The 18952-nt window shown below is 31.5% G+C and overlaps 1 protein-coding gene across 1 annotated transcript; it reads right to left on the bottom strand.

Moving 5' to 3' along the window:
- Nucleotides 1-662: 662 nt before the first annotated feature.
- On the bottom strand, nt 663-6445 carry LOC139488506 (heat shock 70 kDa protein 12A-like). The gene is made up of 4 exons (XM_071274190.1): nt 6080-6445; nt 4631-4849; nt 3297-3450; nt 663-2305 (listed from the first exon to the last, which is right to left on the bottom strand). Exons 1-4 carry the CDS (start codon nt 6389-6391, stop codon nt 1260-1262), a joined length of 1731 nt encoding a protein of 576 aa, XP_071130291.1. The 5' UTR covers nt 6392-6445; the 3' UTR covers nt 663-1259.
- Nucleotides 6446-18952: the final 12507 nt, after the last annotated feature.

The following is an 18952-nucleotide window of genomic DNA, read 5'->3' as shown; positions in this document are numbered from 1 at the left end:
GATCCAACTGCTTCTTCTAATTCTGGCCAATCATCCTTCATAGATTGCCATTCTTCAGCTGCAGGCTATGTTATCATTCTATTAAAAGCTTGGTGAAGAATTGGCCACATTTCATGGATAGCTTTATGACCTACCGTTCTGCTAACATCTTAACCAAATCAAAACCATAAAAAGTTCATTTTGCCAGCTTATAAGTACCGCTTCTTTGTTCTTTGTTCCTTTGCCTTATTCTGCTTAGCGTTCTTATGAGAATCATATATGCTTCATTGAAACTCTGTACTGTTTCACCGGTAGTTCCGAAGAAGTCGAATTCATGTCTGAAACATTGCTGGTAAGTAGTAAAAATCATTGTAGAACTACGTACTTTTCTTTCCCATCGACGAAACTTCATGATTGATACTCGTTGAATTTTAAATTTGTTGAATAGAAGTAAAAGTAAAATCACAAAAATACTGAACTCAGAGGAAAAGTATTCCATTTAGTGTATTCAAATTCAAATAATACAATGGATTAAAAAGGTTAAGATAATTAAACATTATAAACATTTACCATTTACCTTTCTACTATTTTTGTTTTCGCTTTCGGTATCGGCTTATGGTGAATATGTCTAGTAGTAGTAGTAGTTTATTTTTTTTATTATTGTTGTTAATAATATTTACATTACACTACATTTTACTACAATTCATCATCGTTATGATCAGTCCTCTTCTTTATGATCAGTTTTTTCTTATGATCAGTTAAATCGTTTGAGAATCTCCTATTTACTGAAATTGTTTTAGTAAATTAGATTAAGATTGATAGTCAACTTAGGTAGATTGATTGCAAATCACAAGAATTCAAGCTGTGAACTTCAATGCAATCTAAGCAGATCTTGAAACAGACTGAAAAGACTTGAAAGACTGGACAAACATAATAAGTTATGTTTATCCTTTCATATAATTTTCAATAATATCCAATGTTTTAAATTATGTTATACCCAAAATTTTCATTAAATTATGATCTTTTCGGTCTATTATAAAAGATTTTGTAAGCGGCTTTTTAATAAGCAAGTCAGTGACCTCTGAATAGTCTCAAAAGTGACTGAGCAAAACTGAAGTCATTCTAAGTCAACAATGGTGGATTAACCACCAGGAAAATATATAAAAAAAGCTTTTGCTCTTAACGACTGAAATAACTGGTAATGTTAATCCATTTCAAATGATACAGAAATCAAAATGACTGTTTTTTTAAGAAATATTCATTTCACTAATAAAATATATTTAAACCAATGTAAACTGTGCATCACATTTGATTCCCGTTGCAGATTGAATCACTGTCAAACTAAGTTCAGTGTTTCCGAATGTAAATCCTACTTCTAAAACTTGACGACTCGACGAATCAGAAATGTCAATGGCAATATCACCAAGGAAAGAACAACCATCATCGGTGGTATGAACCGGATTATTATTTTCACTTGCAAAAACCCTAAACCATATTCTACTGACATTTGTTTGTGTTGTATATTTTCTTCGTGTTGTTGTTCCAATTGGAATGACTGAATCCTTTTCTAATATCTTATCGAATGCGTCTTTGCATCGCCAAACACCATCAGATAATCGACGATGTTTTTTGTCGTGAACCGCTGGGTCGAATTTTGGATTGAATGAAATTCCATATGTGAATCTACTTATGCGAGATGAAATGACGTCTGATTTATGACCAAACAAAACAGCTCCCTTCAAAACTGACAAACCTGGGTCAAATGGGATTACAACTCGACAATTGGAAAATTCCCGTCGCACAGCTTCCTGAACAAGAACACAGTTAGAGAATCCACCAACAAGGAGAATTTGATTGATCGAGCGTGCGATTTCCATTTGAAAAATGTCCCGAATAAGCTGGAGAATATTCTCAACAGTTTTTTCAAACATTTTCTTGAAGACCTTAACGTCAATACGTATTTTATCGCCCCTTATAACTATGGAATTTGAAAACGGTGATGATGCAATAGCAGTTTTGAAGTCTTCTTTCAAATGTGTTCTACAAAGCGTATTTAAAGTTGTAAATGGTATTATCATGTTTACTTTTTTATTGTCTGAAGGTCTGTTCCGTTTTGCTGTTTCAAATTCCCTTATAAAGTCCAGGTATGATTCAGGGTTTTCACGTTTCATCAATTCAATGAGAGGCGCACCAACTATCTTAATTAAAACTTGTATATATTCTGCATCAACACCAGTTCCGCCACAGTCTCCACCAGTAGCTCTACATAATTCCCTCAGACAACCGTCTGACAACTTCTCATGTACTGTGATGTCTGCTGTTCCACCTAAAAATATTGAGATTCGTTTAAAACCGTTTTCATCAATATCACACATATGTCAAACAACGTCTCGGTCTTTTATAACCAAAAAGTTCTGACTTTGTTTATCATCTTAACGAAGTGTTTTAGAGTTCTTTTATTTATCTATGCAAATTATTATTTTTACTGTTTAGTCTATTTTTGGCAATATACATTTGACGTGGCTCGATACTTATACATCCCGTCATTGTGTTATAATGTTAGTGTACATTTTTGTATTCTTGTCTTTCTTTTTTGCTGATGTGCTTTGTCTATATGCTTTTCTTTTTATTTGTTGATTTATAGTGATTAAGATTAAACACTATATTGACTGCTGTATCCCTATTTTTCACATTTGAACCTATTATATAGATATCAGAAGATGTGGTATGAGTGCTATTATGTCTGTTTGTTTTGTTCACACATTGTTATAACTGTTATGGAATTGTTGGCGACAGTTGTTTAGCTGTACAATAAGGGTTAGTCCATCATTTTCTACATCAGAGAATGCCTGTATCAGTTGAGGAATATGATATTTGGCTTTTTTTCGTCTTATGTGTTTTAGCTTTTGATTTTGATAAGGGACTTTCAGTTTAAAATTTCGGAGTAAGGAAGAGAAAAAGAAACAATAATTTTATGATTTGTAAACAGACACACATCGAATGTGTACTACACACCTTTGTTGTCAATTGCAAAACCTTTGTTGTCAATTGCAAAACCATTATATTGTGATACTTGGTAAAAGTTTCTAGAAAAGTACTTTAAAATCCTTCGTTCAAAGAAGTTGTGGACAGTCAATTTGTACAATGTATACGTTTTAACTTCAGTATAGCCAAATTGATGTTTATATGGATTTTGCTTGTTCTGTACTGTTTTGTTTTGTTTTTTGTTCGTGTTTTTTTCTTACTTTTTTTCATTGAAAAGATTAAAGATGATTATGTTTGAGTCGTAGGGATATAATATAAAACAATATAAGCACCTCCTAGATCTACAATCATATACTTAGTCCCTGGTTCTGACATTGTGAAGCCCGGTTCTATACCAGTCAGCTTGTCTGTGGGCAAGTATTGACAATATATGGAAGCCGCTTCGGGTTCTAAGGCGAGGAGGAGCTTATCCTTTGGTATACCAGCCTTTCAAAGAAAAGAATACGTACTGTTAAAAAAATTATTTTAATGAAATTGGTAAAATATTAAAATGTCGTTTAGTTTTGCCTATCGATTCGAAGTATCATGATTCCTTAAAAAAAGAGAAGATGTGGGATTATTGCCAATGAGACAATTATCAAGTTTATCGAGTTATACAAGTCCTTTTATTAGTAGGGGCATTAATGCCTAGTTTTGGCCCAAGAAAATAAAATGTTTCATAACTATTTCAAATAGGCACATAATGTTTAGAAATGCATAGGGTCAAGAAATATAAATAAAAAACATAAATATTTTTATCTAATGACATCACAATTACGTCATAATGTGTACTATTTTCACAAAAACGATGAAAAATACAGAACTTATGCAGTTTTCTATCTGTATTTTCGTTGTGGAAACATCCTGCGCAGCCGAGAAACAACAAAATAATTTAACAGCAGCTTTATTATAACTATTGGCATAATCTCACCAAATATAAAGTTGTTTCTTGGTTGCGCACATACTTTTTCAATCTAAAATATACTTAAAATTTGATGAAAAACAAGGAAAATCACGAGATTTAACAAAATATGCAAATTAAGTCATGACTTGTTGCCATGGTAACGTGCTCGATTTCAAATTTGTTTTGTTTTTCTTAGTACCTTATACCTAAGTCAAGTTTTCAGTAATTTAAGAATATGTATGATAACTTGTAAATTTGCAGTAAGTTTTGGGCCAAATACTCCTTGTACTCTTGAAAAAAACCTATAACTAAAACCTTTTGAAAACAAATCCAACTTTTTTTTTAAATTTCATTTCTGACTTTGATTTACAGAGTGAATCTAAAGTTACAGCTACATTTTAACAATGCTATATATAATCATCAAACAAATTCAGCTAACTGGTATCGTGTTTCAATTAAATATGTAATATTGGTAAATGATGGCAAGTCATTACCATACTACAATAAATATCAGAAAGAAAGACAATTTCAAAGAACAGAACTATAACTTTCAGTCACACAAACTGTATAGCTTGCTGTTCGGTGTGAGCCAAGACTCCGTATCAAAGACCGTACTTTTATGGTTTACTTTTACAAATTATGACTCATTGGCTCTTATACCACATGGCACATCTTCTTTATCATATGAATAATATTTCAGTACACAAGTACATCATGTATTACCTTTTCTGCGCTTTCTCTCATAAATTGCTTTGCATTATCTGTCCAAATGGCAGGAACAGTCAAAACCCATCTAATATCACTCGATTCTACTCCAGTACCTTGTGTTACCAGTGATGCCATTAGATGATTTTTCAGTGCCATTATAGATAATGCAAAAACATCAATTGCTGATATAGATTTCCCTGTTATGTCCTCTAGTAACATTTCCAATGAGATCTTCTGAAATAAACAACACACGTACTGAAAAATATTGTTCTTTTTCTTTAAATATGTTTAGCATAAATTGTATAAATGTGGTTCTCTGTCATGGTACTCTTTTGAGATCAAAAGATTAAAACGTAACCGCTTGGTACTGGTGGTATAATCTAAAAGTTTAGCGTTGGTAGAATGAAGTATCGCACTTTAAATGTCCCTTGGAATGTAATAACAAAATCTAGTTGACGGACATACAAAGTCTTGAATATTATATTGTCAGATTCTTTGTTACAAAAATTATTGACGGTTGTGTTTGCATCTTTAACACAAGCCTCCAACTGCAAACGGGAGACACATCAGACATAAGACAACATTTTATAATGTAAGATGTTCACAACCAAGCCTTTCCTTACAAGTGCTTAGATTTATTATAAATTAAGGAATGTATCTCCCTCATGCAAAGCTCTGATTCCTTTCACGTATTTGGCTATACTTTTTGGACCTTTTAGATTATAGCTCTTCATCTTTTATATAAACTTTGGATTTCAAATATTTTGGCCACGAGCATCACTGAAGAGACATATATTGTCAAAATGCGCATCTGGTGCAGGAAAATTGGTACCATTAATGTTATTACTACCCCTGGGTTGATGCCTCTGCTGGTGGACTGTTAGTCCCCGAGGGTATCACCAGCCCAGTAGCCAGTACTTCGGCACTGGCATGAAAATACGGATTTTTTGTATTATTAAAATTTGCTGTTACAAAATGTTAGAAATTATTATAAATTAAGGAATGCATCTCCCTCATGCAAAGCTCTGATTCCTTTCACGGATTTCCTTTTGGATTATAGCTGTTCGTCTTTTATATAAGCTTTGGATTTCAAATATTTTGGCCACGAGCATCACCGAAGAGACATATATTGTCGAAATGCGCATCTGGCGCAGGAAAATTGGTACCGTTAATGTTATTACTCAAACTTCCTCAGACAAAGTTCATCGTAGATAAATAAGGCTTTTCGGTTTTAAGTCATACAGTATATAACGTTGCAGTGTAATTTCGCGACCGTTGTTTCAAAAAAGGTTTTGGTTTTAGCTTTCCTGATGAAGATAAATCCAGAATAAATGCTTTCGAACCATGCGATTTATTTATGACTTATTTTATAGAATTAAATACTATTAGGAGTTTTCTCACTTTTGCCTAGTTTAAAGTATTTCCCCAAATATTTTCTCAAATATAATTAAAATTCAACACTACCTTATTTGTGTGCAAGCACATCTTAAATCTGTGGAAATAATAATAGTTGTCTTGGTCGTTATCCATCACAATTTCTGCATACTTCTCCTCAGCTTCGTATCCAAACGAGTCAAACTGTTTGTTAGAATCTAACAGCAAACATGTTGGTGTTTTTAATGATAGCAGTTGTTTTCCTCCTGCATTCCAGGCCTGATTCGTATGGATAGTCATCGGCTCATTATTGAATGTATCTTTCATGGAAAATGCATAGCCAGAATATGTTGTTCCAAAATCAATAGCAGCTACGAGAAGGTAATTTGAGTTACTGGACATTCTCGTTTAGATTATATGCTAAAGATAAGAAAACAAAATGGTGGTATGTTATAAATAGTCCACTGGAGGAGGTAAAGGACAAAAAGGACACATTATGTGTTAAACGTAATCAAAATATGATAACAAATAAGAAAATTGTAGTATTAGTGTACTTTTATCAATAAGACTATGTTTTGATAAATGTTTGACTCCTCAAATTTAACAGTTTATTTATATTTGCGTTATTTAAAATGTTTTTGTCTTTGTCCACATTGTTTATATCTTCAAGATCGTTGACCAATGTAAATCATGTGTGAAACACAGGCGCGATTCGTTCTTAAAATGATTTCACGATCAAGTTGTTTGCATTCGTATCTTGTTATCGTTGATTGATAGGAAGTATTAGAATTAATACCGAATCTCCTAATTTTATTTAGAAATTTATACAACTTAATTTTTCTCTGTCAATCAAACAGGAATTATAAGACATCTAAGTAATGTAACAAAAAGCCTTTTAGTTTTAGATTTCTTTCTAGTCATCACGAAAAACAATGTAAGTGATCACAAATAACCATGAAGAACAAACAAAGTAATTCATTCACACAATTACGTCTGTAAACAGTTATCAAAAGTACCAGGATTAAAATTTAGTACGCCAGACGCGCGTTTCGTCTATGTAAGACTTACATACTGCAATTGACAACCCCAAACAACCACAAACCAGAAGGACAAAGACGTATACGAAATGCTTATCAATCTTTTTACTTTATCTTCTATATAATGACATATTTACAATTTACACAGGAAAACATTTCCTAAACAAATTTCATTTTCGTAATCTCTTTTGTCTGTTTATACTAGACAAATTATCATTAAAAGAGTGGCTAATGATATCAGAGGCATTCAAACTCAAAAACAAACTGAAAACGTCATGGCTAAAAAATAAAATGATCAATTGTCGAAATTTTTTAGCAAGCTTTCTTATTGAACGTTAGAAAATTCTAAACGTGACGCATGAACGTCACACAGTGAAAAGGTCTCTAAAAAAGAGGGGCTTAAGAACAAATACGGAATTAAAACTTTTATTAAATCTGTATTATCAGTTAACATTAATATACCTATAACTAAAGACTGAAAAAAAGAATCTCTACCTAAACCTGGAGATGATTTCAAGTGTTCTAGAAAGGTAACTATATCCTGGTCCACATGTTAGTAGAAAATCGTAAATAAGTAAAATTCGGTAGGTCACATTCGTGAAAAGGATAAGAAATTTGCGATGGGATGATTTCAACTTCTCCACTTGGAATTGTTGATTTAATAGCTTCCTTGTTAACAGCAACCCTCTCTTAAGGAAAGCATGGTAGGACAAAAAGCCTTCGAATATCGTAGCGACTTGAATGTTGCTATATAGAAATGGAAAGTTCACAATTGTCTTGTTTTTAATCGACCCTGTTGTAAATTTCTAGATTTAATCAAGACATCTGGCTTATTAACTGTATATGTTGTATCCGTTATCTCAAGTTCGATGGATAGTTGCGTTCAAATTGGTTACCAAATGATTTCGTGACATAACATTTTCTATATAGTGGCAAGTAAGTTAATGGATGCTGCTTACTTCTTCCCTTCTGCTTCAGAAGTTCCTGTATTAAGTCAGCCCAGTGTGAATTAAGGAACAAGTTGGCAAGAAGAAGGGCACAATTGGTTTCATACTCATTGTTTGTTGAAAAGCGCGTCCTCAAAAACGTAATAGATAAGTTGTCAATCAAGAAATAAAGCGTCAGATTAAGAGAATATTTTGTTTGAATCAGAGTGATTTTTTACAAAGTCGGATGTATCCCCCCACCCCCCCCCCCCGTAAGACTAGATAACTGTATCTATGTTGGCCATTTTGTATAAAACAAAGCAGGAACAACTCTTTTAATTGGTCATTTAGTTTTGATCGGGAATATTTGTGTAAAGTGTAGAAAATTCAAATGTTTTAATACTATTGCATGACGAAAGAGTCTTAAATTGTAATCACGCTAAAATATCTTTTTGATTTTTTTAAAGTATCCGCATCACGCCACATTAAAAACAGGTAGTTTCATAATATTACCTTTGAAGAAATATTAAAATTTCAAGAAAAAAACATTATTATTCCAAAACTGGAAAGATAGCAACATAATATACATAAATGATATCATAGATGAATCTGGAAATTTAACAGAAAGATTTATTAGACAAAAGCTTAATAAAAAGACAAACTGAATTACTGAAATTTTAAAATTAAAAAAAGCTATACCAAAAGAATGGGTTAAAATATTAGCTGAAAAATGTTCAAGAACAACTAATGTACTAACAGATAATGTTGTGTATATTTATGACAAAGATAACTTTAAACAAAATATAAATAAATTAGAAACAAGTAAAATATACAAAATATTATTAGAACAAGATAAAGAAATGCCAATTGGCTTTTACAAATTGAAGAGACTACTAAATTTTGAGAACATAGAAAATAAAGCTCAAAACATACTAAAATTTGTTCATAATTATTTGAAAGAAAATAAATTAAAAAGTTGGAAAGACATATTTAATCTGTAAGAAAATGTTAAACTTGGAAAACACATTTTAACACTAAAAAATTTGATTTTGGGTTACAAAATAAATGATTTAGAATATTATGATATTAATTTTGTTCTTACAGTTATTATATTTTCAATTCACAAAATACACTATTTGTCAGAGTTTAGAACAAAGAATATAAATGTATTTTCTGTTATTAAAAAAGTTCATAATTTGTTGGAAAAAAATGTACGAAATGATGACAAAGCTACTTTAATTTTTAATTGAAGTACAAGTGCAGAGCTTTTCCCAACAAATTCCAAATTCATGCCAGTGATTATATATACTTAAAAAAAAAAGAGTTTTAGAGGAAATACAAGAAATACGACAAGAAAAACAGAAATCTATACCCATTATACACGAGATATCATTTTTAGTTTACAAAGCAAAGAATTGACTTTCAGTATTTCATCAGTTTACAAAATAATAATTTGATTCTCGATATAAAAGCATACTGAAAAGACATAGATGTGAATATATTTAAAATACATGTGTTAATGATGGTCGTGCGTTTTTTGTTGTTGTGCAGTATATACATGAATTTGGAATTTGTTGGGAAAAGCTCTGCACTTTGTACTTCAATTAAAAATTAAAGTAGCTTTGTCATCATTTCGTACATTTTTTTCCAACAAATTATGAACTTTTTCTTATAAAAATTTCAAAATATAAAACCAAGCTTTTTTTAGTTGCAAATTCTTAATTTAAAAAGGCACTTAGTCATAATCAAATGTACAATTAAGGTTCTACTGTTAAAACTCACAGATAAACAACATTCTATGTAAAATTGAAATAGTTGAAATAATTTTTTTTTTTTAGAAATATTGGATGATAAGATCGTAAATCTATATATAAAATTTATAGATATCGTCAGCCAATAGCTACACAATGCATGTAATTCAATAGAAATCTTACAACCAAGCAATACATTTTTTATGGATAAATTTGAAGATAACAATTTCCATTTACTATGAACCTACCATAAAACGAGTACTGGGTGAAACAATGTATTACACGTAACAAATTAACACAAATTACAAATAAAACATTGGAGTAATGAAAGTCAGTAAACATGTCTTAAGAAGCAAAAAGGATATTATAAGCTAACTGTTTTGAGAAGAATATAAAAACTGCTCACAGGATACAATGGGAAAGATAGAAAAATAAAATAAAATGTAAAAAATAAATAAAATAATCAAAAATCAAAAAAATCCAGTGTTTTACATTTCTACAAATCTTGAGATTAGCTTATTATGCCCATTTCAACGTATCTTCAATAAGAATTACTTTTCCACGTGCAATATATGTCGCTCAGATAGTTCATTCATTTTATCATACAGTTTATGCGCTTTTAAATTTGGCCCCATTTAGCCAATCAATTTTCCGTGAACAAGTTACCTCCCTGTCTACTGTGTATCATGTGCATATCCTCCATAATCATAACCATATCGACAATTTTTTTGTCCTCATTTTGGGCTGATTTGAATCGAAGCAATCCAGTAAAATCTTACAGGAGTTATATACTTTTACCAAATAAATTTGTCGGTTTATTTTTGTAACTCATAAACCGTTATCCGTATAAATAGTTATCAAAGGAACCAGGATTATAATTTAGTACGCCAGACGCGCGTTTCGTCTACATATAAGACTCATCAGTGACGCCCTAGGTAATCTATGCCTTGGATAAGAAAATCCTTAGTTTTTCGAAAAATTCAAAGTTTTGTAAACAGGATAAATTTATAAAATTGACCACATTATTAATATTCATGTCAACACCGAAGTGTTGACTACTAGGTTCGGGAACGAAACGTCCACCAGCAGTGGCATCGACCACGTGGTGTAAATAGTTATCAAAGGTACCAGGATTATAATTTAGTACGCCAGACGCGCGTTTTGTCTACATAAATCTCATCAGTGACGCTCATATCAAAATATGTATAAGACAAACAAGTACAAAGTTAAAGAGCATTGAGGATCCAAAATTCCAAAAAGTTGTGTCAAATACGGCTAAGATAATTTCTGCCTGGAATGAGAAAATCCTTAGTTTTTCAAAAAATTGAAAGTTTTGTAAACAGGAAATTTATAAAAATGACCACATTGCTGATATTCATGTTAACACCGAAGTGTTGACTACTTGGCTGGTGATACCTACAGTCCTTTTATTTGAGGTACGTGTGTCCAAACTAAGAAAATGAGGTCAATGTCATATTCCTAACAATCATTTCATATTGCTTCTACTCAAAAAGAATGTAGATATCGACAAAAAAAATTGTCGCATTGGCACGCATCATTTTCATGGAGGTTCCATGCCACTGAAATGGTAAAATGAATAAATTAATTAAATATAGTAATCATAGCTTAGGCTTTTAATGTACCAGCCTTGTATTACAACTCCAGTTTCCGTCCGGTACATGGAGGGAAACAAAATAGTGCATTTTTTTCTGAATTTTTTTCTGAACTCAATTTTTTCTGCTTGATTATAGGTTTATGCTGAATTGAAACATATATATAGACTTTTAAAAAATCTTGCATCTTTTGGAGGATATCAATCCAGGAAAGTGGAAGGATATCATGTTTACTGGAAGTGGTGCGGCCTAGTAAAAACAGCAAACAGAAAGTAGAAAAAAATGTTTTCACTTCAGGATTACGTAACTTTTTATTCTTCGTGGCAAGACCCACTTTTTTTTCGATTAAATCACAATTTCACATTAGTACATACATGATATGAACATGAAAAAAAATTTCTATGTAGCATTTTTTATTTTTTTATTTTCAAAGATTAGCTGTTTTGCATGTAAGCCCATGGAGCAGTCAATTACAAGACTGCAACCTTAACAGTGGAGCTATCATGATGTATACATGTATTTTATCTTAGGCCGTGTTCACATTGACCTAAACTCGGTGTTGTGTAAGTGTAACTCACACGTAAACTAAACAAAATTACGTTCCCATTGATAAAACTCAATGTTTACATGTAGTGTAAAACATGTTTTGTGTACATGCAATCGATACTCGACGTAGGCCTTGTGTAGATTCAGTGTACACAAAACAAGGCATTTAAAACATTTGTTTCACCGTGCATATTTAAGGAAGAAACAATTTTTGAATAAAATTTATATTTATAACAACTATTAATTAAGTTCTTTACAGAAATATTTGTCTAAACTTGATATATTCATTTGTTGTTTTTTTTAAACTTAACGTAGCTCTGTTAAGCCCTTATCAAGACTCAAAGCAGCATCATTGCCGAACACATAATTCATTTAAAAATTAAGGTCTTCCCGAATCGACATGACCTGCACAGAAATGTTTGCCACTGGTCTTTACTCAAACAACGATTCACTCATAAATGCATTACTTAAAAAGTGTGAGGTAAATGTATTGTTTGTCTAGTACATGTATCTCATATCCGTTATATAACCCTTAAAACTAAAAAAAAAACATAACCCCCTCCATTTGCCAAATACTCCTTGGAGAAGAAATATCATTTGAAACAAACAGAAAAGATAGGAATATAGTGATCCCTAGTATATCATTCCTTCTTCTCCTTCAATCTCTGTACCGATGTAATGCATTGGCTTTATGAGAATAAAAATATATATTCTTCGCCTGTAAGCACGCTGCTGCAAGTCTACGTTTTCTAATGCTTAATCGAGACATCTTTATTATTTTTAAACTACTGCAAATCATCAAAATGGCTTTCATAAAGAAGCAACCACTTAACTTAAAAAAAAGGGGAGGGGGTTGTTTATTTATCTGAGCCAGAAATTTTTCTGCGCAAACGTTTTATTCCGTCTTTTTTTCGATGCTGGTAATCAATTTTTTTTTTCAACATTTAACACTATAATGTATGGGGAAACTCTTGATTTAGAATATTTTTGTATCATCTGTAGGACCTTTTTTTATCCAATTGGGGTTCGGAATATTTCCATCGACCACTATTATGTATGGGGAAACTTTGGATTCAGACTATTTGTTCATTCTAATCATCTGTATGACCCTAGTCTATTTGTTTAAATCAAATTGTGGAAAAATCCACTCCCTGTTTTTAAAAGTTAAATGGTCGTTCCCTAACTGATAGAAAAGTAGTTCGATAATTTGAATTCGGTTCTACGTAATTAACATATAAATGACATACAGTTTACAAGTGTGAACAAATCTTATGTACAGGTAACTAAACAAGGTGTATATATTTGAACACATTTAATGTGAAACTAGTGTACATTTCATTAAACCAAATGTAAACATGTTTACTGTACACGCCGTTTGGTGTGAACACGGCCTTAATTAACGAAATCCTACATTAAGGCCGTGTACAGTAAACATGTTCACATTTGGTTTAATGTAATCTACACTAGTTTCACATTAAATTTGTTCACATCTATACACTTTGTTTAGCTACCTGTACATAAGATTTGTTCACACTTGTAAACTATATGTCATTTAAATGTTCATTACGTAGAACCGAATTCAAATTTTCAAACAACGTTTCTAGCAGTAAGGGAACGACCATTTGACTGTAAAAAAAGGGGGGATGGATTTTCCACAATTTGATTTAAAAAAAAATCGGGTCATACACATGATTAGAATGAAAAATTATTCTGAATCCAAAGATTCCCCATACATTATAGTGTTAAATATTGAATTGGTACCATCGAAAAAAAAAACTAAATATAAACTTTCGCGCGAGAAAAAATTCTGACTCAGAACCCCCCCCCCCCCCTCCCCCCCCCTCACTTTAAAAAAAAAGTAAAGTGGTTGCTCCTTTAAAAAAGTCATATTGGATGATTTGCCGTAGTTCAAAGATGTGTCGATTACGTATTAAAAACGAAGGCTGCATGCATCAGCTTGCTTACAGACCAGACGAAGAAAAGGAATTGCGATGTTTTCTATCATTTCTGTTTGTTTCAAATGGTATTTTTTCTCCAATGAGTATTTGGCAAAGGGAGGGAGTTATGTTTTTTTTTTATTATTTCTAATTGAATCTTAACGGATCTGAGATACTACACAAACAAACAATTAACCTCACCCTTTTTCAGTAATGCATTTATGAGTGAATCGTTGTTTGAGTAAATACCAGTGTCAAATATTTCTGTCAGTGTTGTGTACGTCCAGTCGATTCGGGAAGACCTTTTCAAATTAATTATGTGTTCGGCAGTGATGATGGTTGAGTCTTGATAAGAGGTTAATAAGGCTATGAAGAGCTTTTTTATAACAAATAAATATATCAAGTTTAGACAAATATTTCTGTAAAGAACTTTATTAATAAGTGTTATAAGTATCAATTTTATATAAAAATTGTTTCTTTTTCAAATATAAATGGAAAAATTAAAGTTCTGAATGCCTAGTTTTGTGTACACTTAACCTACACAAGGCCTACATCGACTATCGACTGCATGTAGACAAAACATGATTTACACTACATGTAAACATTGAGTTTTATCAATGGGAACGTAATTATGTTTAGTTTATGTGTGAGTAACACTAACACAACACCGAGTTTAGTTCAATGAGAACACGGCCTAACATTTTTAAACATGCATTTAAATACAAATCTTTGCTTCTGTCTATAATTATATGTATGAAAAAAGCATGCAGGAGCAGACATCTACTGATATGTAAAAAAAATAAAATCAATAGTTATCGTGGTTATTCTGATCTATAATACACATGTGGTCTGTTTAACGGTTTCACACTAAACGGTATAATTCCGTGTAGGGTATAATATCATTTTACTTAAGGTATGCATATTATAAAGATTTTGATTTACTTAACAATTTCTCGAGATATAAAAAAGAAGATGTGATAAGATTGCCAATGAGACATCTCTCCACAAGAGACCAAATGACACAGACATTAACAAGTAGAAGTTTTTTTTAATTAAATTTCTTCAATTGACACAATGTTGAATAATGCTGGTCGGTAAAAGGATTTTCCGTCTTACTCCTCATACAAATACAATTTTAGAATAATACAGGGTATGGTACATTGATACATGTGTATTCAAATAGTACATTGATTTTCATTTAATATTAAGCAATCCTTAATATTAATTGGTGGAAGCATAAAATGTGTCTTTAAGCCACAACCCTTTCAACCTGTTCTTCAACATCATAAAATACTAAATCAAAACTTGAAGCATTATATGCATGAAAGCAGCGGTAACATTATATTTGTCTAATTTGGTTTGGTTAAGTTCATATGTAAATAAAAATAAATAGAAGACGTTTTCAACAGTTTCAAGTATATTTGAAGTGTTTCATTTTATCTCATCTATTTAACGGAGATCACAAAGTAAACTGCCACATAAACAATGATTCAAATGTATCCGTTCGCTTCAAATAGAAGCTGGATAAGTATGCGTATACTGTATTATATTTATATACAATTGTAGTAAAATGGTCGACTGTAGTCGTTCTTCCAGGACTCGAAAAAAAAACATTGTGATTCAGCTGACAAAGAATCAATTACTAGTAAGTCATGGACATTTGGTGTTAAAATTGTTATTCAAATATTCCTTATCTTTATCTTCCGGCATGTTCATTTTTAGGTTTTATTAACGAGTGTTAACGTCATTATTGAACTACGTTTCTAACGTCTATATTTTCGGACCATCGGACTTTAGCGTATGGAAGCATCGCACTTTAGCGTAGACCATCGCACTTTAGCGTGACCATCGTACTTTAGCGTCCCCATCGCACTTTAGAGTCCTACATATTTAAAAAAAAAATCGATTTTTATATCAAATTGATACTTATAAAACTTATTAATAAAGTTCTTTACAGAAATATTTGTCTAAACTTGATATATCTATTTGTTATATAAACTCTTTAAACGTAGCCTTATCAACCCCAGATCAAGACTCATCCATCATCATTTCCGAACACATAATTCATTTGGAAAGTTCTTCCCGAATCGACCGGACGTACACACTGACAGAAATATTTGCCACTAGTCTTTATTTGAACAACGATTGACCCGAGTTTTTTAATCAGATTGTGGAAAAATCCATCCCCCTTTTTTTATAGTCAAATGGTCGTTCTTTGCCTTTGCCAAATACTCCTTGGAGAAAAAATAACATTTGAAACAAACAGAAAAGAAAGAAATGTAGTGATCCTAAACATCGCAATTCTTTTTCTTCGTCAGTGAGCACGCTGATGCAGCCTACGCTTTTAATGCGTAATCGAGACATCTTTAAACTACTGCAAATCATCAAAAATGCCTTTCTTAAAGGAGCAACTATTATAATTCAAAAAAAGGGGGTGGGTTCTGAGTCAGAATTTTTTCTCGCGAGAGTTTATATATTTTTTTTTTCGATGGTACCAATTAAATATTTAACACTATAATGTATGTGGAAACTTTGGATTCAGAATATTTGTTAATTCTAATCATCTGTATGACCCGATTTTTTTTTAATCAAATTTTGGAAAAATCCATCCCCCCCCCCCCCCCCCCCCCCCCATTTTTTTTTAACTCAAATTATCGTGCCCTAGAAAAGTTGTCCGAAAATTTGAATTCGGTTCTACGTAATGAACATGGAAAACAAATTTCGTTGTAGAATGGTCTAAATACAGCACAAACAACATTTTCCAAAAGACCAAAAAAAGTGAAGAAGTATATTTAAACAAAACGCATTTAACTAACAGGTCGAACAACTGATGTTCTTTAACCCTGCTGACTGCCATTGGCGATTGCCAAATAAAATTGATCACAAGATGTAACAAAATGGATCTTAATATAAATGTTATACTAAACAGAAAAAAATTAACTTGTGGCCACGATGTTATATATATTATATATGCGATGTATGTTGTAGTACAACATGCTTTCAGATTCACAGTTTAAGGATGTTTGCTTCTCTTGTTTTTGACTTTTTGACAGATATTTGGAATCCTATAGTTTCATCCGACATGACTTAAAATACAACATAGGTGTAAAATGATTTTTTACTATAAATAGAGAAATTCTGACAGGGCGAAGGTAACAATGCAAAAAGCAAATACACTCAAATTTTAAATTTTGGAAAACATAAAATATATATAAGTTTTATTCTTCTACATTCCAGCATCCCTTAAAACATTTCCAATTGCACTGGTTTTATCTGTGCTCGTATCTGTACTCAGAGTAAAATTTAATATGTAAACACGATATGATCTTCATTCGAGCACTTTGTGTATCCAAAAGGCGTTAGACGATTTGGTGTCCCTTATGTACGCCATGTCATTATTCTATATGATTCATGATAATTTAGAAAGCGACTAAAGGGCATTGCTGTATCTTTCAGAAATAAATTTTATTCCATGTATAAGCAAAAAGCTCAGATTTTGGAAATCAAACCAGAAAAATACAAGATGGTAAAGGAATTCATATTGGCAAACAAAAGCAGGGATAATGGTATTAATTTGATGAGAGAAAAACAGATACAATTAAGATTGCACCATCTACAGTCCATTAATGTCGGGGTTTTTTTTTTCTCTTTTTTGTGACCATTTTTCTTCTTTTTTTATTTACCTCACTATTTTAGCAATCTCCAGCTATGAGCATAATAATATATTTAGCAAAGAAATAAACGTGCAACTAAATTGGCACCTACAAATGCATGAATCAATGCATTGTAATGTACACATATGATATGCATATGTATTTGTGTAAAATTGATGACCTACAAATTATATAATATCTGACTTAATTCATTAAATTATAAAATAATAATTTCACATAAAGGAACGAGCTTGAACAATACTGTAAAAATAGGTTGATTAAACATGTTTTAGACTAAACAGAGCATTTAAATAGATTATGCACAATATCGATTTAATTACCTAAATACTGGTTTTCAGAAAACATATAGCATGTATAGTATACAGTTATGTAAACTTATAACCGGATAATAAAACACGTAATCTATCAGGAAGTCATGTATGTATAATAAATTTATTTCCTCTATTATTCGATTATATAATTATTTCATTAATATGAACTTCACAATGTTCTATTGATTGCTATTTTTTACTTTAATATAAATTGACATGTGATTTTTTTTTCACGTCATACATGTATTAATGTACAATAATTAGTCAAAATTTCATAAGTAACAAGACTTGTATTACTAATTATTGTTATGGCAATGTCACCTGTCCTAGTATTAGATGTAAGCTTGGCGTGTCTGCGTCCGCGTCAGCCCTGATGATATGAGACGTTGACATCTGATTTACATAGAAGTGATAAGTAAATAGAGACGGGTCTAGATCACTAATCTGCTGATACGGCACCTGCTGATTTTGCCTCATTCACCTGCAAATTTAAAGTTGCTTCCCTTTGTACATTAACCGATTACAAATTGAAAAATTTATCCCATGTTACTTTATTAATTAAATTAAGATAAATAATAGCTAGAAATTAATTATGTGAGATCGCAAGAATTTAAATGGTTTGTAAAATTTGGAATACACTGTTGACAGTTTTGTCTTTTTAATAGTTCACAATAAGAATACATAAATTAATTTGGAAACAATATATTTTTAATCTTACAAAGTGAAAAAAAATAGGTGAAATGAAAATATTTGAACTTATAGAAGGAAATTAACTTATATTCCTTTAAAAAGTAGTTCCAAATATTTCATGCATGCTCATGATGATAACAAATCCATAATGAGTACAATCGGAAGGTCTTTAATCAATTAAAATGAATGTCGAGAAATTGGAAATCCCACTAGAACATGACAGTATATTGAATAAAGAAATTGAAATTTAGACTTGCCCACCTACGAACCTTTCAAGGAGTTCTTTCATTGGTTCTTAACGTGCAGAGAGCTGGCACTCTATCTCTTCACGAGAAAAAGGAAGAAAAATCTCTTTTTTGACCAGACGTGGCTGCGCATTTATTCATTCAACACGATCAAACGGACACTCAAACATTCACGTAAACTTTACTGTCGGATCAAAAACCAAAAGTGACCATATTTCTGTTCCTGAGTCACC

Source organism: Mytilus edulis, chromosome 9, assembly GCF_963676685.1.
Source record: "Mytilus edulis chromosome 9, xbMytEdul2.2, whole genome shotgun sequence".
Taxonomy (NCBI): domain Eukaryota; kingdom Metazoa; phylum Mollusca; class Bivalvia; order Mytilida; family Mytilidae; genus Mytilus; species Mytilus edulis.
Note: the sequence above shows the minus strand (reverse complement) of the source record. Positions and strands in the feature narration are given on the sequence as shown.